Genomic DNA, 23,710 nt, shown 5'->3' with positions numbered 1-23,710 from the left:
TCATTACAGATGGTTGTGAGTCACCATGTGGTTGCTGGGAATTGAACTCAGGACCTCTGGAAGAACAGCCAGTGCTCTTAACCATTGAACCATTTCTCCAGCCTTGGGGGAAAAAATCTATTTCCAATCTAAGAAAAACAATGAAAATGAATTATAAATGCTGCTGCTGCCAGTGAGATCAAAGTGTCAGTAACATGTGAAAAGCACTTTGCTCCCACTCCCTAGAGACCAGCACTGTTCATAGATCACTGCATGTGTTGAACAGTCACACTGATGTATTCACAAATGCGTCAGGCACATATTTTGTTTCTTTTCCAAGGTAGGTAATATTGTTCATTTACTTTTTTTAAATTTTAATATAGTGAAAATTGTTCTTTTAAACATATATGTCTACAAATACAGTGGGACTCCCACATATTTTTTAAATCAGTCAAAAAGGGGACTACAGTACAGAAAGTGTATGGAAATCACTTCCTACACTCAATATGTCTTTGATATCTTTTTATGTGATTGTAGTGGAGCCAGTTCATCCCAGCTCTGTATTCAAGGATCTCAAGCTGGTATCTTGAAATTCACTGTGTTTACATTTTCCAAATAGGCAGATGCTTGAAATGGAGAGGCTCCACTTAATAGACATAAACAGTTTGTGGTCTGTTAGCCGAGGGAGAGGCAAACAAAGTGAATGTACACACAACAAAAGGCATTCTTCCAACCATTAAGATGAAACAGAATTAGGTTATTTGCAGAAAAATGGATGCTACTGAAGATAAATATATTAAGTGAATCAAATCAGCCCCGGAAAAGCAAATATGTTGGTTTCTTTAAATGGCAGGTCTCAGGTTTCATATGGAGAAATAAAAGCGTACATGTGTATATGACAGTAGAGGAGAAGTAAAATGGTGGGGGGCAAAGATTGTTAAAAGGCTGGTGTTGTAAGGAGCGAGGAGGTGGAGCAGGCTGCGTCCTGTCCCCTTGCCTGGCTAGCTTAACCCCTGAAATAACCACACAGAAATTGTATTAATTAAATTACTGCCTGGCCCATTATCTCTAGCCTCTTATTGGCTAACTCACATATTAGTTTAACCCATCTCCATTAATGTGTATTGCCACTTGACTGTGGCTTACCAGCATGAGTCTAACCAGCATCTGTCTCGGGCAGGAGAACCATGGCATCTGCCTGTCTCTGCTTTTTTCCTCCCAGAATTCTGTTCTGTTTTCTCTGCCTATCTAAGTTCCTACCTTCTCAAAAGGCCAAAACAGTTTTGTTAATATCCAATGAAGGCAACACAAATACAGAAGGGCCTCCTACACCAGGCTGGGACATGAGAGAAAGCAGGGTAAGGGGGTATGGGTGGAAATATGATCAACATACAATATATGTGCACAAAAGAAAACTTTAAAATGATCAAGTTTAAGTTTTAAAAGCTGGCTTTTAAAATATCTACAATGCCTACTCCACTGCTTTTCATGTTTGAAGAGAATATCAGACCCTTATATTTATAGATCATAATTGATTGATTGAGTCATTACATAGGATAATTTGAAAATGCATGCTCATCTTGGGAGAATATTATGAATCATTCCAAATAAGGAGCAGAGGGAGGAGCTTAAACCCACAGTAAATGAGGCCTTTCTGACCACAAGATTTCAATACCACTGGTTGATATAGAGAAATGAATATACATTGGGATAGCTCCATGTTCTGCAATAGGGTGAAATAGAAGTTGTTTTTGCTTGTTTCTTTCTAAAAAGAATTTGTCTTGGATGGGTAACTACCACAGAATGTAGAGATGTGAAATTATAGTCCAGTATTTTCAATTTACTTGCCAATTATAATTATAGCTTCCAGAATCCTATGTGACTCAAATAGGTACACTGTGGGAGCCAAGGTGGAAATGTAAGATCTTTGTGATGAGCAGAGACAATTTCATCTGCAATGGAACAGGCTGTCTCTACCCAAACCAGCCAGCGTGTGACTCAACAGGGGCAAGAACATGAGCCATGAGAAGAGTCTGAAATGGAAAGCAGCAGGACAGCTCTCGTTCACGGTGCTGCCTACGCTGAAAACCAGCATGGACGCTAGGCAGTCTTGACCTGGCTTGCTTCACTGAAGTCACACTGTCCTGGGCTTAGGTTGTATGGAAAAAAGGATTTATTTTTAATAGTTGACAACATTTCTTCCTCCCTCTGTCCCTATCTTTCTTTTTCAAGTTACTGTATAAATAAGGAAAGGGTTTCCACTATGGCATTTTTTGTGCAATTTTACTTTGTTCTTACTCATTTTCCCCTGGCAGAGCCTTCCCCAATCTCCCCAAAGCCCAACTTGCTGCTTCCCTCTTTTGAAATGTTTCCTCTTCTGCTTTCATGTCATATATAATCCATTACTTTCTCATTTTTTTTCCTTTCACCTTCCTTAATATCTCTTCCTCTCCTCCCATGGTCCTGTTTCCACTTCCGGGGCCGCATGCCCACAGACAGACTGATGACACAGACACGAGTCTCTTCTCTCTTTCCACCACAAGTGTCCTGGGACTCATACCCAGATTGACAGCAAGCACCTTTACCACTAGAGCCATCTCACTAGTCCCTGAGAAACCTTTTAATTTTCTTCAATTCCACTTTTAAAATCTTGGGTTTATGGCCTGGGTGTTTGGAGTCTTTTTTTTCCAGAAAGCCCATGCGTATATCTTGAAGAATCTTCCACATTCAGAGTTTGAGGCCTTAAATTCAGGTCTCTAATCCATTTTGAATTGATATTTTTGCACAGAGTAAGTTATATGGATTTAGTTTCTTCCTTCAACAGATGTATATTCGTTTCACCAGCACCGTTTGGCTAGCTTTTCCCCAATATGTGCTTTTGACACTGTTGTCAGATATTAGGTGGAGGTAGCTGTTTGAGTGTATTTCTGGGTCCTTGTAGGTGGAGACTGCTTACTCATTTCCCAACTACTCAGACCTGAATAATCACACAGAAACTATATTAATTACGATACTGTTAGGGCAGTAGCTTAGTCATATTTTTAGCTAACTCTTACATCTTAAATTAACCCATTTCTATTAATCTGTGTATCACCATGAGGGTGTAGCCTACTGGTAAGATTCTGGCTAGTGGCTGCCGTCTTTCTCCTCTGCCAGCTACATGGTGTCTCCCTGACTCTGTCTACTTTTTCTCTATATCTCTGTTTGGATTTCCTGCCTGGCTGTACTCTACTAAGCCATTGGCTGAAACAGCTTCTTTAATAACCAATGGTAATAAAACATATTCGTAGCATAGAGAGGGGAATCCCACATAATCTCCTCTTTTCTGTCTAAATAAAAAGGAAGGTTTGAACTTTAACATAGTAAAATTACATACAACAAAACAGTTATCAAGCAAGAATTATAGTTACAACATTTATATCTACTTTATATTTTATCATAACTAAAGAAAACTGATTATAACTATCTATTCTTCAACTCCATTAAAGACTCCAGAAGGATATAATATTACCTAAGTCAACAGAAAGTGCATTGTAAGCAACTTCCAAAACTCTAGAATTGACAGAGACATCTTGCTGCCTGGGCAGTCACCCAAAGTTCTTCTGTAACATTGGGGTATCCATCTTCAGCCTATAGGTCCATAGTATCTGGCAAACTTTTCCATGAAGCAGGAAATTTGAAAGACTGTTTCACCTCTATTGACAGTTTGCCAGTCACTTTCTTCTGTGTCCTGCAGAATGTCTGGTAGGCTCTTTCATGAAGCAGGAACCCTGAAGGATTATCTCACCTTTAGGCAAGTTCAGCAGTCATTTTTCTGTGGGTCCTGCATGTCCAGTTCATACATCATACCCATTAAGCAGTCTGGGCGAGAGGAGTTTCTTGCCCAAATGGCTAACCAACTCCATAAGGAGCCTCTTCAATGCCCATTGTCCTTTTGAAGTAGATTGATGCTGCCAGGAACAGATGTGTTTCATTGTCATAAAAAATCCTAAGTTCTCAAAACATTTTAAATGCCATATTCTGTTAGTATTTGAAAGGTTTGAAGAATACCTATCCATCTGAAATATATCTCTGTATGTCTAGAAAACCTAACTAACCTGACTACAAGCTTGACTATTATAGATGACTATCTATTAACCTGAATTTCTTATTTATACATTACATTTTTAAATGAACTGTACAAGCACAATACCTTAATCAAGAGCAGAAATATATATATAACAAAATTGATCTTAAATTTGTATCAATAAACCAAGATACATACCAATGCAAAATATTCATCTCTATAGCATATCCCTCTTTAAATGTAAACAAACATTAAAAATCATTTAGGGAATTTGGACATTGTTCTCTAAACTACTTCCTGTTGATTGGGGATGCTGTTAATCAGGTCTTTCATGGGGTATCCTCAACCAGCAGTCCTGAAACTGTCATGGATATTGGACCATCTGGGCCATTGCTTCAGGGGCCTTGTTTGATTTAACCATTTTAACTGGTAAGGAATCCACAGCTTTCTATCCTCTGTGGAAACAAAAGCAGAACCTCTTTTCCAAAGCAACATATCCTTAGACCCAAATTTTGAAGTCAAGAGCAGCCTATGCAATGAAATGTCTCTCTGTACTTAGTTTATTCACAGTCAAAAAATTCAAAGAAAACACAATGATATATATAACCCAGACTCTCTGTGTATTTTCCATCTTTATGTGGCTTATTTTTCTTTACTCCTTTAATCTATGACTATCTTACTCTGTCTCTTTAAAGACTTTGTTTTATTTTTAAAAAATGATTTATTTCTTTTTATAACTGTCTATACTCCTTTCTTCTCTCTCCCAAGCCTATGTACATTTTTTGAACATAGTGTGTCTTTTTTAGAGGTCTTTTATGTCTGAATCTGTCCTATTGCGTATCTGTAAACATTTTCTGACCAGGGGCACTTTTAAAATGGTAAGCATCTTGGTCATGGCATTTCTGGATGGTGGCTCAGCCTCTCTCAGCCTTTTGATATGGTGGAGGTACCTTTACCATCAGCTCTGGGACTGTCAGGTAGGAGACATCCCCACCACCTCAATTCTGAGAAGCAGTTGGCCCATGCTGCCACCAAGTAACTTGCAGCATGTTGCCCACAAAGTCCATTCAAATGTTCAGTCTCCTGAAAGAGCTAGAGCTGTTTGTGCAACTAGCTCTGGACACCTTCTTAAAGACCCGTGCAGTTTTTGTTGCTACCGCTGAGTCAGGAAGCCTTCTCTTAAAGGAATCATACCTCTGCTTGCTTCTAGCAAACAGAACAAGTCTGAAAAAAAAATACAGCTACCAAGAAGTCATGCTTAATTCTGTCCTTTTGTTTCTAGAACTTTCTAAACTCTCTCAGGTTTTATGTGGATGTAGTTGCCTCACTTTAGTGGCCCATTTTGTAGGTGGAGACTGCTTTTTTGTTTCCCAACTGCTCCGACCCAAATAATCATACAGAAACTATATTAATTACAATACTGTTTGGCCAATAGCTTAGGCATATTTTTTAGCTAAATCTTAAATTAACCCATTTTTATTAATCTGTGTATCACTATGAGGGTGTGACCTATTGGTAAGGTTCTGGCTGGTGGCTGCCGTCTTTCTCCTTTGGCAGCTACATGGTGTCTCCCTGACTCTGCCTATTTTTTCTCTATATCTCTGTTTGGATTTCCCACCTGACTTTACTCTATTAAGTCATTGGCTGAAACAGCTTCTTTAATAACTAATGGTAATAAAACATATTCATAACATACAGAGGGCAATCCCACATCAGGTCCTCTTTTCTATTACATCAGACTATATAGCTGTTTTTAAAAATTATTTACTTTGTGTGTGGGGTATACATGCATATGTGTGTATAGGTGTGAGCACTTCTGTTCAGAAACCAGGAGCTGTCAGGTCTTCTGCTCTGTCACTCTCTACATTATTCCTTTGAGACGAAGCCTCTCACTGAATGTGGATCTAGGCTGGTGGCCAGCAAGCCCCGTGATACTTCTGTCTCCATCCACACTTCTCAAGCATTGTAGTTACAGGTGTTGCTGTCATGCCTGGCTTCATATATGGGTGCTAGAAGTTAGAACTCAGACTCTCATGTTAACATAACAATGTTTTTACCTGCTTCACCATCTCCGCATCTCTTTGTATGCATTTTTGTGACATTACCATACCATTCTGTTGTTATGATTCTGTAGTATTAATCTGAGATTAGGTTTTGTAATATTTATACCATTATTCTTTCTGCTAAGGATTTCCATATGAAGCTTAGGGTTTTTTTTTATAGTTCTGTGAAGAATGTCATTGGAACTGTGAGGGGAATTGCATTGAATCTGTAGACTACTTTCATTAATATAACCATTTTAACAACATGGATTTTTCTAATCCATGAGCATAAGAGGTGTGTCTTAATAATTCTTTTAAAATACTAAGAAATCGTGAATTCTCACCTGTATTTGTCTTTTTAGTTGTTTATAGGCACACATGTAAGACTCATCAATTTGCTTAATTGCAATGAAAAATAGCCTGACTCTTCCCCTACCCAATTACTACTATAAGATTGTCGTAATTCATAGATAGCAGTCCAAAAACATAAAGCAGCTTGGAGACCAGTTGTATAGAATTGAGAGGTTGACTTTAGTTGCCATGACTGCCTAGACCTTTTGTTGTTCTTACTTTATGCTCTCTGGTCACTCAAGGAAATCATCTTAGAGCTCTTCACTTAGAAATGACACTTTCTCAGGGAACAGTGCTTACCTAGCATGCAAACGGCCCTGTGTCCCATGCCCAGAGCTGAGCAAAGAAAAGCTTTCCCCTTTATCTCTAGCTAAATTTAAAAGTTCTCCAAGCATTCCACTTTAAAGACATCACATACAGCTGGTTAAATTTTTATTTTCTAAACAAGTATTGCTTTTTTAAATTTTCAACATTAGAAAATGTGGAAAAGAGAATAAAAAAGTCATCAACCATAATTGTATCTTTAAATATAAGCTTTAGTTAATAATATATAAAAATATATATGATCTCCAAGGCTATTTTATAAAGGGCAAACAATAAAAGTATAATTAAATGCATGAAATAAAAATATCTTCTGCAAACTATTACATTCATAGATTGTAGTTGCTAATGCAGAATTACTGAACCTTGTTCTTGTTTACATTAGTAAATATATCACTCAACATTTCCAAACCACTGTCATGAGAATTCCTCAATTCCAGTAAGTAAGTTCAGCACATTGTCTCTCTTTGGCAGAGAGACTGGCCTGGTATGCTGGTTGCTGAGAGAGAATGACTGAGAGAGGCAGGAAACCGCCTCTCAATGTACATTTGCTCATCCTAGAAAAGTAGACCGGACCAGTCCTCACCTGCTGGATGCTGAGATAAAGTAGCAGTCTCTTTTTCTCCTCTGTTCCAGACCGCCTTGGCCTTTGCCCGAGCCTCTGCTTTCTGCTTGAATTTTAACAGCATGATGATCCTGATTCCTGTGTGTCGCAATCTGCTGTCCTTCCTGAGGGGCACCTGCTCAGTGAGTTCCTGCTGTGTTTAGCTAAGCTTTCACATTAAACGAAGAGTCCCTCAGAATGGAACCCAGAGGTCTCCTTTGGTGGATGGCGATGGTTGGGCACTGGAATGCTGTGGTTAAGGCAGGCATGTTGGTGGGAATTAGTGAATTTCATAAGACTGACTGGTGACACCTGACCAGGATGACTTTGCATTTGTAGTTTTGCAACCGCTCACTGAGAAAGCCATTGGATCACAACCTCCTCTTCCATAAGCTGGTGGCATATATGATCTGCATATTCACAGGTAATGTGGCAAAAGATGCAACCATAGACAACAGGCGATTCAGGGTGCAATGTCATTTGCCTGTGCATATAAACATTAAAAATATTTAATGAGCACCTGGAACTCTATATGAGACAATTTTAGAACCATATTTGTGGAGTATATAATCTGTTCCTTTGGAAACTGAGTGGGATGGTGGTGGGAGGTCTTGGGCCTTTCAGTGTTGGGTATATACTGTGGACTCTGCATTCTGCTAGGCGCTATAGGTGGGGGGTCTCCTATTTCAGTGGGATATGGTTGCCATAATGTTCCTGACACCTCCTATCTTTCCACTTAGCTATTCATGTCATTGCACACCTATTTAACTTTGAACGCTACAGTAGAAGCCAGCAGGTCATGGATGGATCACTTGCCTTTGTTCTCTCCAACCTCTCTCGTCATGAGAAAGAAAAGGATTCTTGGCTAAATCCCATCCAGTCTCCAAACACGGTGAGGTGATTTGATGCGAAAGCATGGATATCTGGTCATGATCGGGGAGATCATGGTATTCTTGGTAGATTTTGTGGCCAGGCTGACATTTCTCCTTTCACAGACAGCGATGCATGCAACGTTTACCAGTGTTGCTGGCCTTACTGGAGTGATTGCCACAACAGCATTGGTTCTCATGGTAACATCAGCTATGGAGTTTATCCGCAGGAATTATTTTGAGCTCTTCTGGTATACGCATCACCTTTTTATCGTCTATATCATCTGCTTAGGGATCCACGGCCTGGGGTAAGGTCTTCAGATCCTATTCTCATGCCCACCCCCATCTTTTGGATAATTCATTGTCACAATCTGTCCTACTTTGTGTGTTTCAGTGGAATTGTCCGGCGTCAAACGGAGGAAAGCATGGGTGAAAGTCATCCCCACAATTGTTCAAAGTCTTTTCTTGAGTGGGATAAGTATGAATGGAGTTGCAGACATCCTCACTTTGTGGGGCACCCCCCTGAGGTAAGAATGCCATGGGAGAAGGACTGTCTCCTATTTCACAGTTACCCTTATTAGTATTGTCATTATTATTTGCTCACTGTTGGTTCCTTCCTATGAAAGATATCTATGATTTTTTAAAAAAAAAGTCATCTGCTACAGGCAATTACAGGGACTCTTGAAAAAGAAAGAAATTGCTACAGCATGTAGCAACCATTAATTGCTGCATGCTGTGTGGCCTCTCTATAGAAGTAAAGTTATTGATAATATTTACTGTGTCCCAGTTTTTTTTTTTGAGACAGGGTTTCTCTGTAGCTTTGCAGGAGCCTGTCCTGGAACTAGCTCTTGTAGACCAGGCTGGCCTCGAACTCACAGAGATCCGCCTGCCTCTGCCTCCCGAGTGCTGGGATTAAAGGCGTGCGCCACCACCGCCCGGCCTGTGTCCCAGTTTTGCTGCTTGAGATAAATGATCACTGAGGTAAGCACTTCTTTTATCTCCATCTTGGGACAAAAAAATCTGTAAGATGAAGTGAAATCATCATCAGTAATTAATGGAGCTTTCCTTCAGGTCTAGGTTTTTTATGAACCTAAAGATGAAACCGTTGACCACTGTATTGTTCCAAAAGTTCAGCTGAGAAATCCCGGTCAAATTTTCATGGAGAAAAATCAAAACATCCTTGAATCAGGCTATTTTTAATGGTACAGCATGCTTGACAAGTACTGTTCCACAGTTCTTGTGAAGGCATGCGAAGTGCTTGTTGCACAGACATAAGGATGAGTTCAGATCCTCAGCACCCACAGAAAAAGTGGGGCAGAGCTGCATGCACTTATAATCCCAGCACTGTGGAGGTAGAGACAAGAGTATCCCTCGTGCTTGCTGGCCTGCCAATCTAGTCAAATTGATAAGTTTCAAATTTGGCGAGAGACGCCCTGTCAAAGAGTAAGGTGGAAAATGAGGAAGTTACCCCATTGATTTCTGGCCACCACATGCCTATGCATGTGCACATGTGTGCTTGCACGCATGTATACACACACACACACACACACACACACACACACACACCACACAGAGAAACAGAGGCGGAGAGAGAGACAGAAACAGACAGACAGAGAGACAAAGACAGACAGACAGACAGACCGAGACTGAGTTCCAGGAACTGTGGTGAAGGACACGAATTCAGATCCTCAGCACCCACAGAAAAAGTGGGACATAGCACAGGCACTTGCAATCTTGGCACTGAGGGGGCAGAGACAAGAGGATCGATATATGCACAAAACCTTGCATTTGATTCTCAACACCACCGAAAATAAATAAATCAATAAAAGTAAATAAATAAATAAATAAACTCATGGAATTAAAATGTGTATCCTCTGGAAATTATCATAGATATAGTTTACTTTAGCTTGCTCATAACATTTGCTACATTGAGGAAATCGATGGAACTAGAACAACAACTTGTGATGCCTCAAAGCACTCTGAGAAGGATTAAATCTTTCAATATGTACAGATAAATTCATAGACTATATGATGTGCTATCTAAGAATTGATATTAATAGCTAAGATGTGACTATATGAACTGGTGTTTGCCAATAGCCTGGTATCAAGGGAAATCAGGACTACTCCACAAAACACAACCTATAGTAGCTTGTGAATTTGTTGCTGTTTAATAAGTTCTCCCCTTATAGAAAATCCCAAATGTATCATCTGTGGTTCTGATATAGGGCACCCATGACAAGTCCCTAGCAAAGCCTCTTTCTTTTTATCATCACTGAACATCTTACTGTATGAATTACCCCTACTGCTGGGCATATATTACCAGTATTAGGTTCTATCAAGTAATGGTATAATTAACAGCCTAGTACATGGAGTTAAACATATATACAAGTAAATTTATGGAATAAACTCCAAGTCTGGCAAATATTGCCTAATCACCCTCTCCAAGTACTTAGAAATGTGTATGTTCTCACCAGTGCTGCATACGATTATTTCTCCACAACCCGCTCAATGCATTCTGTTAGGAGTCTTTGGGTCCTTACTAATATGTCAAGTAATTTAAAAGTATCTTTTAAAAAGTATCTATCATCTATCTATGTAGATAGAATGGCTACAAAGAAGTAGAGCAGCCACAGTGGAGTTCAAGAATTTCAAGGTGACTTTACTGGAAGCAGAGGCAAGGCTGATGGTATTTCTGCAGAGGGAATCTCTGTGGGAGTCAGCTAATAAATCCTGCAGGAGCGCTATTGAAGAGGGCTCAAGCAAAGCCACAGCACCATAAGTGAGCAGAGCTTCAGCATTGAGTTTATCTGCAGGGGCGAGGTGCAGGACCAGGACTAGGGAGGCTGTGGAGGTCAAGTACAGGATCAGACCTAGACAGATGAATGGGTGGATGGACAGACGGATGCATTGTAGTAGATCCTATCAACAGTAGGGACCTAACTGATCCGAAGCCTCTGAGACAGTGGGTAGTCCTCTATCTTTTCAGTCCCTTGATGAACGTATGAAATGACCAGATGACAGGCTGGCCTCAAATTCACAGAGATCCGCCTGCCTCTGCCTCCCGAGTGCTGAAATTAAAGGTGTGCGCCCCTACACCTGGCTATAAAAGATAGTCTTAACACATCCACCATTTAAAAATTAGAAAAATAACATATATTAAAGATAGTTTTAAAACAAAAATTCACATATTTTTACAACCTGAGGTAATCCTATCTATATCTTTGGAGTCTTTCCTCTATTGTCAAATATTCCTTTCAAAAAAACATCTGTATATACCATGTTGGTCATTTTTTTTTAGTGAATATTTTGGTCACTACAGTTGCCAAGGGCTTTATGCACACCCTTGCTATGTTTTTCGATCCCTGTTTTCTAGAAGTAAATTACAGGATAAAAGAGAGGGACTACTTTCACACTGTTGAGATGGACTGGCAAATCGCCCCCTAGGCAGATGCTGTCAACATCCATTAGTTACGTTTGCGAACACGTGAATTGTTCCAAATCCCGGTTAATTCTGGACATCACTGCTAAAATCTGACTTCTCACTTGACAGACTAAAGTGCTACTGTGTTTTTAAGAAGTCTGCTTACTTTGGGTGTTTTGCCGTGTGTTGGTACTGGGAGCATCAGTCATATACTCTATCCCACGTCTTGATGTTTTGTTACTTTTGTATTTAATCATTTACTTATATTGTGAATTTCACTTTTCATAACCGGCACTTTTTCTTTGATTTTCAAGTTTTTAAATTGTAAATATAATTTAACACACACACATACACATGTACCCTTATGTCTTATTTTTGCCATTTGCATTTGCTCCCTGATACGACCTGGATATTTCAGGGAATGATCTATTTTATTAATGACATATTAACAAAGAAAACAATTGTTTTGTGTTTGTTTCCATTTTAACCTGTGCTGAAATCAGTGACTTGATAATGATACACAATAGAGAATTTGATACGCATGTGTTAAATGAAGAACCTCTACAAGAATAAGTCCTAAGGGAGAGCTTTAAGAGTGATTCCACTCTTTACCCTGTCTTTGTGCAGTCTTGGAAGTGGATCCTGGCACCAATCGCTTTATATATCTTTGAAAGGACCCTTCGCTTTTACCGCTCCCAGCAGAAGGTTGTGATTACTAAGGTAAAGGAATATCCACTTTCCATCGCAGTGAGAAAAGCTCTGTTCTGCCTGAGTGCAGAACTAAGTTGTCAGGTGTTCACCCCCGAAGCCATAAAAATGATGTTGGAAGAAGAAACATGCTTAGTTTCCCCAGTGCTGGACAAAACTGTGGGCAATAGGTCTTTGGCTGGAACCACTAGCATGAATCTACATTGGAGAGTACAAAGAGGGGACCTGAGCCAGAGCTTACCCACAAGTGTCTTTTGTTCTGTGTATATGGTGATTATTTAAAGAGTGGATGGGACTGGGGATGTGGCTTCGTGGTGGAGTGCTTTTTTACTATGCTCAAGGCCCTGGAATTGTTCTTGTGACCTAAACTAAAATAAAGAGCTGGTTATCAGCCTTTTAAGAAACTGGATGGAAGTTTCCCCTTTAAAAGGACATTTCTTGGGGACTGGGGTGATGGCTGAGTGGTTAAGAGCACTGGCTGCTCTTGTTCCGTTCCCAGCTCCCACATGGAGGCCCACAAATGCCTGTAACTCCAGCTGCTTCAGGGGATCTTCAGCCCCTTTCTGACCTCTGTGAGCACTACATGTGTGTGGTGCATACACAGACAAGCATGCACACACATAAATAAACACAAGTGTTAAAAAACACGATGGGATTTTATTAGGTTATAAAGAAGAATGAAAGTAAGGTATTCACAGAAGAAGAGCTGGATCCAGGATTATCATGGTAAGTGAAATAAGCCTGAAAGGCAAATCAATGCCATGTTTGCTTGCACGCTTGGAATAGAAATTTCAATATGAATTAAATATAAATGTATATAGAGTATGAAAGCAACGGAGAACTACGTGGGGGACGAAGAGATTGTGACATGACAGCAGAATGGTGACTACTTGGGGGAGAAAGGGATCACCTAATAAGGGGGCAAGTATGGAGCAGACATGAGCAAAGTACAGTGATATATATGTGTATATATATTATACATACATATTATATACACACATCACAGTGTATGCATATAATACATATATATCATATACACATACATATCACAGTATGTATTTATATTATATACATGTATTATACACACATATCACATTATGTATATGTAATATGTGTTATATAGTGTATACACATATCACAGTGATATATATCATACATATATGTTATATATTATATGCACATACATTACAGTGATATATATATATGTTTCATAATAGCATCCATTATTTTTATGAGAACTAAAGTACAACATTATTAAAGCCATTTTTTCCTTCTCTTGAACTATCAGGAGCCCTGACAGCACAGAATCTCACTCCCACATTGCAACTATTGTCTCTAGCTAAGTAGTGGCTGCCCCCTTTTAGAGGGGACTTGACCTCACACTTTACACGTCAGAAGCACTCCTTTAGCTAAATGCCTGCCCTTGTCATGTTCAGAGTTTGCCTCTCGTGATCTATGTGCTTCACTCACAGGTTGTCATGCACCCATCGAAAGTTTTGGAACTGCAGATGTGCAAGCGTGGCTTTAGCATGGAAGTGGGACAGTATATATTTGTAAATTGCCCCTCCATTTCCTTCCTGGAGTGGCATCCCTTTACTCTGACCTCTGCTCCAGAGGAAGAATTTTTCTCCATTCATATCCGAGCAGCAGGGGATTGGACAGAAAATCTCATAAGGACATTTGAACAAAGGCCCTCCCCAATGCCCAGGTAGGTCCTTGAGACCTTCAGAGACTCAAAACAGAATTTAGTTTAACCAAAAAGAAAACAGTTTGTTTTTGAAGCAAAAGTATGGTAATCAAGCATATAATTAAACTAAGTGGCTGGGGAAGCAGCTTGTTTCTGGGAGGCTGATTAAGGTTAAGGACTGAGACGAGACTTCATGTATCTGTTGTCTTTTCTTATTTGGTAGGATTGCGGTGGACGGCCCCTTTGGCACAGTCAGTGAGGATGTTTTCCAGTATCAAGTGGCTGTACTGGTTGGGGCAGGGATTGGGGTCACTCCTTTTGCTTCCATCTTGAAATCTATCTGGTACAAATTCCAGCGTGCAGACCACAAGCTCAAAACACAAAAGGTATGTTCCCACGTGTCATTTTCCCCCTGGCCTGGCCCTGACAGGTTAAGGCCATTGTAGCTTGAGGTCTTACCCTTAATAAGGGGGGCAGGAAAACTTATCTGGAGATAGTTAAGTAGAGTAAATGTCATTCATTCCCCTTAGACTTAGTCAACAAATATAGATAAACCTATGTATATACATATGTATTATATATGTATGGATGTTACACACACACATACATACAAACACACCTGTCGTCACAGTGTACATTGTGAAGGATAAGTAATAAGGGTATGGGCTATTTTTTGCTGATTTCAGATCTATTTCTACTGGATCTGCAGAGAGACAGGTGCTTTTGCCTGGTTCAACAACTTACTGAATTCCCTGGAACAAGAGATGGAGGAATTAGGCAAAATGGATTTCCTAAACTACCGTCTCTTTCTCACTGACTGGGATAGCGACATTGTGAGTTCAAATAAAACACTGACTCCAATCTCTAAATGTTAAGATAAAATACAATGCATGAATACCAAAATAAGTATTCCTTATCATTTCTTACCTGCCCTCATTCTCACACCAAAGGTTTCAAAGTGGCTGAAGGCAAAAGCAGCTGTCAAACTTGGAATTTCTAATTTTATATTTTTCTGCTTCCAGGCTGGTCATGCAGCATTAAACTTTGACAAAGCCACGGACGTCCTGACAGGTCTGAAACAGAAAACCTCCTTTGGGAGACCAATGTGGGACAAAGAGTTTTCCAGAATAGCTGCTGCTCACCCCAAGTAAGCACCTTGCCCTCCACTTAACTGAGTCTACAGAGTTAGAATTTAAGTCTATTGAGCACACCTGGGGAAAGAGCACTGGGCCAGAAAGGGCCAGTGAGACAGATTATCAGGTAAGGTGTTTGCCACCAAGACTGATGATCCATGTTCAGTCCTTGAGACCTCACATGGTAGAAGGTGAGAACAAACGCCCTCCCTTATGTTATCCTCTGACCTCCACTCTTGAACCATGGCACTCTACCCATGTGTTGAGCTCTGACTAACCTACACAGCACACACACATGCACACATGTGCATGCACACACACACACAAATAAATTTAACAGAAAACTTGAGAACTGAGGAAATTTCATCTGGGATTTTAGTAAAATAAGGGTCATGAACTTGCAGTTGATGAAAAGCTGTTCCTTATCCCCATAAGCATCTGTGCCATGAACAAGGTGAAGATACTCTACCCTTATAGATAGTACTGAGCCACACAGAGCACCAGAGAAATTAACACACATTTTGGGGTGTGAGGTGCTTAATAAGTTGGGGTATTTTATCTAGTTCACTGACCAATAGAGCTCATTGTTTTGAGACAGTGTTTCATATATCCCAGGCTGGCCTCTATAGATGTGTGTGTATGCATATATATGTATGTACATATATACACACATATGAATGTATATACACAGATACATGTATACACACATACATCTTGATATATAGTTGTCTTACTTAGGGTTTTATTGCTGTGAAGAGACACCATGACCACAGCAAGTCTGACTTACACTTTCAGAGGTTCAGTCCATTATCATCATTGTGGGGAGCATGGTAGCATGTGGGCAGAAGCAGTTCTGGAGGAGTAGCTGAGAGTCCTACATTTTGCAGGCAACATGAAGTCAACTGAGACACTTGGTGGTATCCTGAGCATAGAAAACCTCAAAGCTTGCCCTCACAGTGGACAATTCTTCCAAGGCCATACCTACCATACCCACTCAAACAAAGCCACACCTCCTAAAAGTGACACTCCCTATGCAATTATGGGGGCCAATTACATTCAAACTACAATAGCCAGGAACTGGAGTATGGACTCTAACTATATTGCATATACATAGCAGCATTATTTATAATAGCCCAAAGTGAAAACATCCCAAATTCCTATCACCATATGTGTTGTATGTAGATGATGGAGTTTTATTTATCTATAAAGAGGAGAGAAGTACTGACACATGCAATACCATGGATTAACTTTGAAGATACTAAGCTGAATAAGAGAAACCAGAGGGGTTGGAGATACACCTCCGTGGTGAAGAGTGTTTGCTGTTCTTCCAGAGGACCTGAGTTCAGTTCCCATTGCCCATAAAAGGTGGTTCACAACTTCCTGTAACTCCAGCTCCAGGGAATCTACATGTATACATTTTTTAAAAAATGAAAATTATTAGAAAGAAAAGGTCACTTGTGGTATGACCTTTCTGAATGTAGAGAAAGTAGATCAGTGATTGTGTAGGGCAGGATGGTACAGCTGGGAGGAAACCAGTGAGTTCTAATGTATGTAACATGAGGGGCTTCCTTGTTGGTGTTTTTGTCCTGCCCGGTACCCCACAGCTGGCAAGCCCCAAAGAAAATCACACAGAGATCTCTATAAGTTATAAAACTGATTGGCCCATTAGCTCAGGCTACTTATTAGCTCTTGTAGCTTATATTAACCCATTATTCTGATCTATTTTTGCCATATGGCTTGGTACCTTTTTCAGCTGGCAGGTCACATCCTGCTTCCTCGGTGGACTGCACAGGACTGGGAGGAATCAACTTCCTCCTTCCCAGAATTCTCCTGTTCTCATTGCATCATTTCTACTTCCTGTCTGGTTTTCCTGCCTATACTTCCTGCCTGGCTAATCAGCATTTATTTAAAACATGATTGACAGAATACAGACAATTCTCCCGCACCAAATATAGATGAGGGGGATGGAATTAGTGATGATGGTTGTGTATTAACTTTGTGGTTACACTAAAAAGCATTAATTGTACAGTTCAAAGGGTGCATTTTATGGTACATGTACTATGCCATAATTAGACTTAAAAAGAGAAGTTGATATCCACAGCATAATTAGGAAGGTTGGCTTTGGCAGAATACCTCCTTCAAAGGCACAGAAAAGTTTGGGGTGGGGATAAGTTCACAAAAGCTTGTTTATATAGCACTTAGCTCATATGCATTTGCTGTGGGACAGGCACTTTCCCATCTATTTCATCAAAGACTCCAGAAGGATATAATATTACCTAAGCAAACAAGAAATAAGCAACTTTCAAACTCTAGAAATGACAGAGACCTCTCACTGTCTGGACAGTCACCCAAAGTTTTTTGTACCACTGGGGCATCCATCTTCAGCCTACAGGCCCATAGTATCCAGCAGACATTTCCATGAAGCAGGAAAATTCAAAGACAGTTCAGTCACTTTCTGCTGTGTCCTGCAGAATGTCTCACAGACTCTTTCATGAATCAGGAACCCCAAAAGATCATCTCACCTTTAGGCAAGTTCAGCAGTCCTCTCTCTGAGGATTCTCTGTGTCCAGTTTATGCAACAGTCCAGGCAAGAGCAGTTTCTTGCCCAAATGGCTACCAAACTCCATAAGGAGCCTCTTCGATGCCCATCTTCCTCTTGAAGTAGATTGGTGCTGCCAGGAGCAGATGTGTCTCATTGTCATGAAAAGCCCTAAATTATTAAAACATTAAATGCCATATTCTGTAGTCTTTGAAAGATATGAAGAATGCCTATCTAACTGAAATATATCTCTATATATTTAGAAAATCTAACATGACTACAAGCTTGACTATTATTGATGATTATCCTTTAACAACCTATATTTCATAATTATACATTACATTTTTATATACACTACATTTTTAAATGAACTACACAATCACATACCTTAATCAATATTAGAAATACATATAACAAAATTGACTTTAAATTTATAACAATGCAAATTATTCATATCTATATCATATCCCCTTTAAATGTAAAAGAACATTTATAAACATTATTTGGGAACATGGGCGCAGTTTTTTCTTTTCAAACTTCTTCCTGCTGTATAGGGGTGCTGTTAATCAGATCTTTCATGGTGTAACCTGTGTGCCAGCGTCATCTTAGTTGGCAGTTGAGCGAAGTACTTTTTTTGAGGGTGTTCACAGCAACCTTTCAGGAGGGTGTGGTCTATCATACCATATTGGGATAGAAGCAATCCACAGGGTCTTATCCTCTGTGAAAACAAAAGAAGACCCTCTTTTCCAAAGCATCATGCTCTTAGATCCAAATTTTGAAGTCATACCCTTATGATATCCATTCTGGTCTAGAGTGGTAGCCCATATAATGAAATGTCTCTCTGTATTTAGCTCCTTTACAGTCAAAAAATTCAAAGAAAATACAATAATACAAAGAATCCAGACTTTCTGTGAATTTTCCATTTTTACGTGGCTTATTTTTACTCTATCACTTTACATTATTCTGTGTCTTTAAAGACTTTACCCCTTTTTTAAACCATTAACTTTATTCTCTATATTCTTTTTCTTCTCTCTCTCAAGCCTACGCACACTCATCCAACACTGTGACCCATTTAAAAGTCTTTTATGTCTGAATCTGTCCTATTGTGAATCTGTAATTTTTTTACTGTCCAGAAACACGTTTGATTTGCGCCTTTACATCGCTAAGCACTTAAGAATCTAAGCTGTGCCATTCTTAGGTCAAAACCAGGTATTGCCTGCTTGCCCCGCCCAGTCCAACATGGCAGAGCCGCTCGTGCCTCTGATCCTTGCACATTGCACCACTAGCATAGCAGAGTTGCTTGTGTCTCTGAGCAGCAGCACACAATGTCCCCCTTTTAGGCACACAGCGAGTCTAGTTGCCATCAAACAAATAGTAGCACTTTACTCCAAATGCTCCATTCAAAAGTTCTGTCTCCTGCAGGAGCCAGAGATCGTGATGGCAGCACAGCCCAGAAACTGGTATTTCAAAACTGCCACTTTTTAGTAGACCTGATTCCGTGGCCTACCCAGGCAAGAAGAGCTGAGCCACAGGCATGGTCTCAGCTACTTTGTTCCCGACTCCGAGTGGGCCCAGAAATGCTCCATAGCCGGAGTTTGCACTGGCAGCAGGCCCCAGGAAGCCGTGTTTTTAAATGGCTGGCATGGCTTTTTTCTGTCACTGTTGCTGAATCAGAAAGTCTCTCTAAAGCATGCCCTAGCAAACAGCAAAAAGCTGTGTTAAACTCTCTCTCTCTCCTTTTTAAGCTCTCTCAGGTTTTACATGGATCCAGTTTACCACGTTGAGGTGCCACTCTGTAGTAGGAGCTGCAGGCCTGCTTTTCATCCCACCTGGTTCCTGCATGGCTAGCTTATGCCCCGAAATAACAACACACAAATTGCATTCATTTAAACACTGCCTAGCCCATTAGTTTCAGGTTCCTATTGGCTAATCCTCACATCTTGCTTTAACCCATATTTAGTAATCTGTGTAGCACCACGGAGTGGTGGCTTACCGGGAAGATTCTAACCACCATCCGTCTTGGGTAGAAGCATGATGTCTGCCTCACTGCCTTCTTCCTCCCAGCATTCTGTTCTGTCTACCCCGCCTATCTAATTTTCTGTCCTATCAAAGGGCCAAGGCAGTTTCTTTATTAACCAATGAAAGTAACACATAGACAGATGACCCTCCTCCATCAAGTAAGTACATTATTTCCTCCCCCAATTCCTTCCACCTCAAATTTATGGCCTCATGAAAAATATAATTTTCAGAAATAATTTATATAAATACCACCTGCTCGGTTTAATGTTAACTTTATGTGTGGTTTTAGGGCCAATCACTTGAATTTCAATCCTATTTACCTCCTATCTTGTGCCCCTCCTACTCCTGCTGATACTCATCCCTCTTCTACTTTCATGGGTTCTTTTTCCTCCCTTTTTGGTGACCTAGTAAGTTTAATTAGGGCTGCTTCCAGCATTAGCATGTTTCCAGTAGCTACAGGACTGAAGAAAATGGTGAAAATGACTCTTTCCCTCAGCAACCATTACTAATAGTTCCTCAGAGAATGATGGGGGCCATGTGCACTCCAGCAAAGGACAGAATGATGATAGACCCAGTGACACACAGCTCGACATTGCTAGGAGTAGCAGAGGCCGTTCTCCATTTCCGCTAACAGCTTTCATTGCATCTGGGTAATTACTGTTGCTCTATTCCTACAGGTCTGTAGTGGGGGTTTTCTTATGTGGCCCTCGAACTTTGGCGAAGAGCCTGCGCAAATGCTGTCAGCGATACTCAAGTCTCGATCCTAGGAAGGTTCAATTCTACTTCAACAAAGAAACTTTCTGAATTACAGAAAGCAGCACAGTAGCCCAAAACCTTGCAGTCAGCTACTAGATAATACTGTGCCTCACAAGGACTTCACTCCCTCCTTTTAAAAGCTTGCATTCAACTTATAATTGAGCTTTGCCAACCTGATATCTGCATAAGCCACAATAATTTCAAAGCACATGAATTGGGTTTTGTGGGATAGTTGTAAATCCTGGGAAACCTGACTTCAGCTGAGCTTTGCTGGTTGACACTTGCACAATCTAACCCCTGGTGTCTTGGTTGATTCCTGAACTTAGTTGACAATCTCCCCTCCCACTTGTCCCTCACAAAAGATTTCTAAGTAGGGTGACTTTTAAAATATTTATTGAATCCACGACAAAACAATAATCATAAATACACAACATAAAATTACCAAGATTCCCACTCCCATATCATACTTACTAGGTACATTGTTAAACACAATCTTATCCAGTGTGACCAACAGTTTACACTTTGTTTTGTCAAGAAAAACTGAAAAGTTTCGTCTTTGCTTATTGAACAATTTTGCTTACTTTTCCTAGAATTTCCATCTGAAGTTTATTAACCAATCAAATTTGAATTAGAAGCCTATATTGCCATTTTGTATTGTTTGAATTAACTGGGAAGGCCTGGCCTACATCATGGAATAACTTAATTCAGCAGCAGCTCTCTACTATTTTTGTTAAAGGAGTTTTTGAATGTCTCGTATAAAAAAAATAAAGATTTTTATAAATTTGACTATTTTCCAGGTTTTATTTACTGAGGAATCATTCACTAAATGTCTATTTTTCTTATCAACCAGGACAATAACCACACTGGCTCTGGGATGTTAGTCATGGTGAATTACAAGAAAAATAAGCCCCAGCCTCCTCAGAGGGCGAAAAACCCCACACTTCATTGTACTCAGACTGTTGAATTCACAGATTTAGCACATTGAATCTAGACCACTTATTTTCTACCAAGAGTAAACAAATTTACATTTCCTACTACTTAGGAAGCTATAGCTTGAAAGATTAGCAGGATCATTTTTCAGTCACTAGTCTGAACCTAACAGACAGGTCACAAACTTGGGGTAGCTAACTGTACTAATTATACCAGTAAAAGCATGGATGAGTGCTTCCATAGGGATGAACTGGGATGCCACTGCTCATGTCAATTTATTCACCTGAATGTCTGCTAACCACATTAAGTTTAATGAGGCCTTGGGAAAATGCACACTAGGATTTCCAGGATATGGTTTCTACTAGACAACTGCTTACCAAATAACTTCAGCCTCAGTAAATCTTGATTGGGAATTACTTGTGTAAAACCCAAGTTCCTAACTAGAAATACTTTTCTCATGGTCTCTGTGTCTAAATATATTGGTGTTTTTAAGTCATAACAGCTGCTAAAATCATCACATTATTGACTTATTTATGTAGGAGGCACAGGTGATGCTACATGCATAATTAATATCCAAGTGGAATAGGCAGGGAGTGCTTGCTGTTTTGCACTTTTCTTGATGACATATCCAGCAAATTTTCATTGTAAATATATGGAGAAAAATCCCTCAATTTTAATATCTTTGCATTCTTTTGTTTGGCATGTAAGCAATGCATTATGCTTTATGTGCCTAGTAATGATTTTAATTCACCTGCCCATAATCCTAACACAGAGGGTAGGGTTCTGAGAATATAAATAAGCTCACAATTAGTTCTAGTAAACTTTACTAATTACTAAGGCAACTCTTCAAATGTCTTGAGGTTAACATGGTGGAAAGAAACCACCTGGTGGAAATGGCACTATGGGAGAACAGAAGACATGGTGGTCTGTTGGTTAGCACAGGCTAATGACACTAATAACCTTCCAAGTAGGTAGTACTTAGGAAAAAACAGGCAACCATAAACAGGGCCTTCCTGCGTTCTATACTTGGTCCTCTTCAAAGACTTGAAAGTGTAAAAGTTTTAGGGTTTTCTGTTTTAAGTTCTTGGAATGAATTTAGTTAGCGGATAGGGCTGAAAGCTTTGCAATTTTCTAAAAAATGGGATAAAATATATTTTCTCACTTGATTTTCCTATTAAATTTGAACATGTAGAAAACCAGTGGCTTTGTAAACTTGGAAAGTTGGCTACCTAGACAGAAGAGCTCTACAACAGTCTCTCCGGTTGCTGACACACACTCAAACCAGTGCCAAAACAATCTTTATCTTAACTCAGAACGGCGTATGTTCAGACCTGCTACTGACCGAACAACACATTTGGATAATTGAATTTTCTTAAACCAAACACATTACTGTGGTATGCTCTTTGCTTGATGGCCTTCTGGCTATTTTATAGTTTTAAATACTTGCTTTTTTTCCTCCCAGAAAACTCAGAGACCCTAGAAAGTTTTCAAAGGGCAAAGTCTTTTTTTTTTTTTTGGTTTTTTGAGACAGGGTTTCTCTGTAGCTTTGGAGCCTGTCCTGGATCTAGCTCTTGTAGACCAGGCTGGCCTCGAACTCACAGAGATCCACCTGCCTCTGCCTCCTGAGTGCTGGGATTAAAGGTGTGCGCCACCACCACCTGGCAATGGGCAAAGTCTTTTTAGTCTTATTACCTTGCTAAAAGCAAACACAACCAAGTTCCTGAAGACATTGCTTCCAAGAAATACTCAAGTATCATTAAGAAGAATAAATGTTTATGCTAACATAAGAATAGAGCTATGGCAATATAAGATGAAAGGACAATGCTGCAGTAAGAGTAGAAAACATATCTAAGCTTTTACCTTTGCGTTTAGCTTCTTAAAAGCAAAATGGTTTTTTTTAATATATATATATCAATTTTCGGTATGCTAAAATTGTGTTCAGACTTTATTTAACGTCACAGAAAATATACAAACTAAGACAACAAAATGAACTGCTTTCGTTTGGAGAAATGGTCATATGAGTCCTCCACCTGGCACCAATTTGAATCATCAGGGGGTTAGGATGCAGAAGTCACCATGTTTTCAACATTTCAGCAATGTTAAGGAATTACTATTTTCAGATTTGTTGCCAGGTGTTTTTCAGAACCTGTAAGAAAAAATTTGGAGAAAGTCATTGTAAGTGAACTTCTTTTTTTCTAAAAGCCAAGAAAAAAACAGCTACCCTCATAAAAAAAAAGAACAACAAAACTGGACTGAGGGAAGGGAGGAGGTGCTGAAGATCAAAC

General features: G+C 39.7%; 2 protein-coding genes across 3 annotated transcripts in view; one reads left to right on the top strand and one right to left on the bottom strand.

Annotated features, from left to right (window-relative positions):
- Nox1 (NADPH oxidase 1) overlaps positions 1–21,297 on the top strand; it is a 27,544-nt gene extending 6,247 nt beyond the window's left edge. The window contains exons 3-13 of the mRNA XM_038317095.1: positions 7,396–7,506; positions 7,703–7,787; positions 8,104–8,255; positions 8,359–8,540; positions 8,627–8,759; positions 12,281–12,373; positions 13,834–14,069; positions 14,272–14,434; positions 14,735–14,881; positions 15,071–15,195; positions 20,417–21,297. Coding sequence (XP_038173023.1) covers positions 7,396–7,506; positions 7,703–7,787; positions 8,104–8,255; positions 8,359–8,540; positions 8,627–8,759; positions 12,281–12,373; positions 13,834–14,069; positions 14,272–14,434; positions 14,735–14,881; positions 15,071–15,195; positions 20,417–20,543 — 1,554 coding nt within the window. The 3' untranslated portion in view covers positions 20,544–21,297. The remainder of the gene's footprint in view (positions 1–7,395; positions 7,507–7,702; positions 7,788–8,103; positions 8,256–8,358; positions 8,541–8,626; positions 8,760–12,280; positions 12,374–13,833; positions 14,070–14,271; positions 14,435–14,734; positions 14,882–15,070; positions 15,196–20,416) is intronic.
- Cstf2 (cleavage stimulation factor subunit 2) overlaps positions 20,872–23,710 on the bottom strand; it is a 38,211-nt gene continuing 35,372 nt past the window's right edge. For both annotated transcript variants that reach the window (XM_038317093.1, XM_038317094.1), the window contains one exon: positions 20,872–23,571. The gene's annotated coding sequence lies outside the window, so the exon portion shown is untranslated. The remainder of the gene's footprint in view (positions 23,572–23,710) is intronic.

This window comes from Arvicola amphibius, chromosome X (genome assembly GCF_903992535.2).
Source record: "Arvicola amphibius chromosome X, mArvAmp1.2, whole genome shotgun sequence".
Taxonomy (NCBI): domain Eukaryota; kingdom Metazoa; phylum Chordata; class Mammalia; order Rodentia; family Cricetidae; genus Arvicola; species Arvicola amphibius.
The sequence above is the reverse complement of the archived record's forward strand: the minus strand, read 5'-3'. Positions and strand labels throughout refer to the sequence as shown.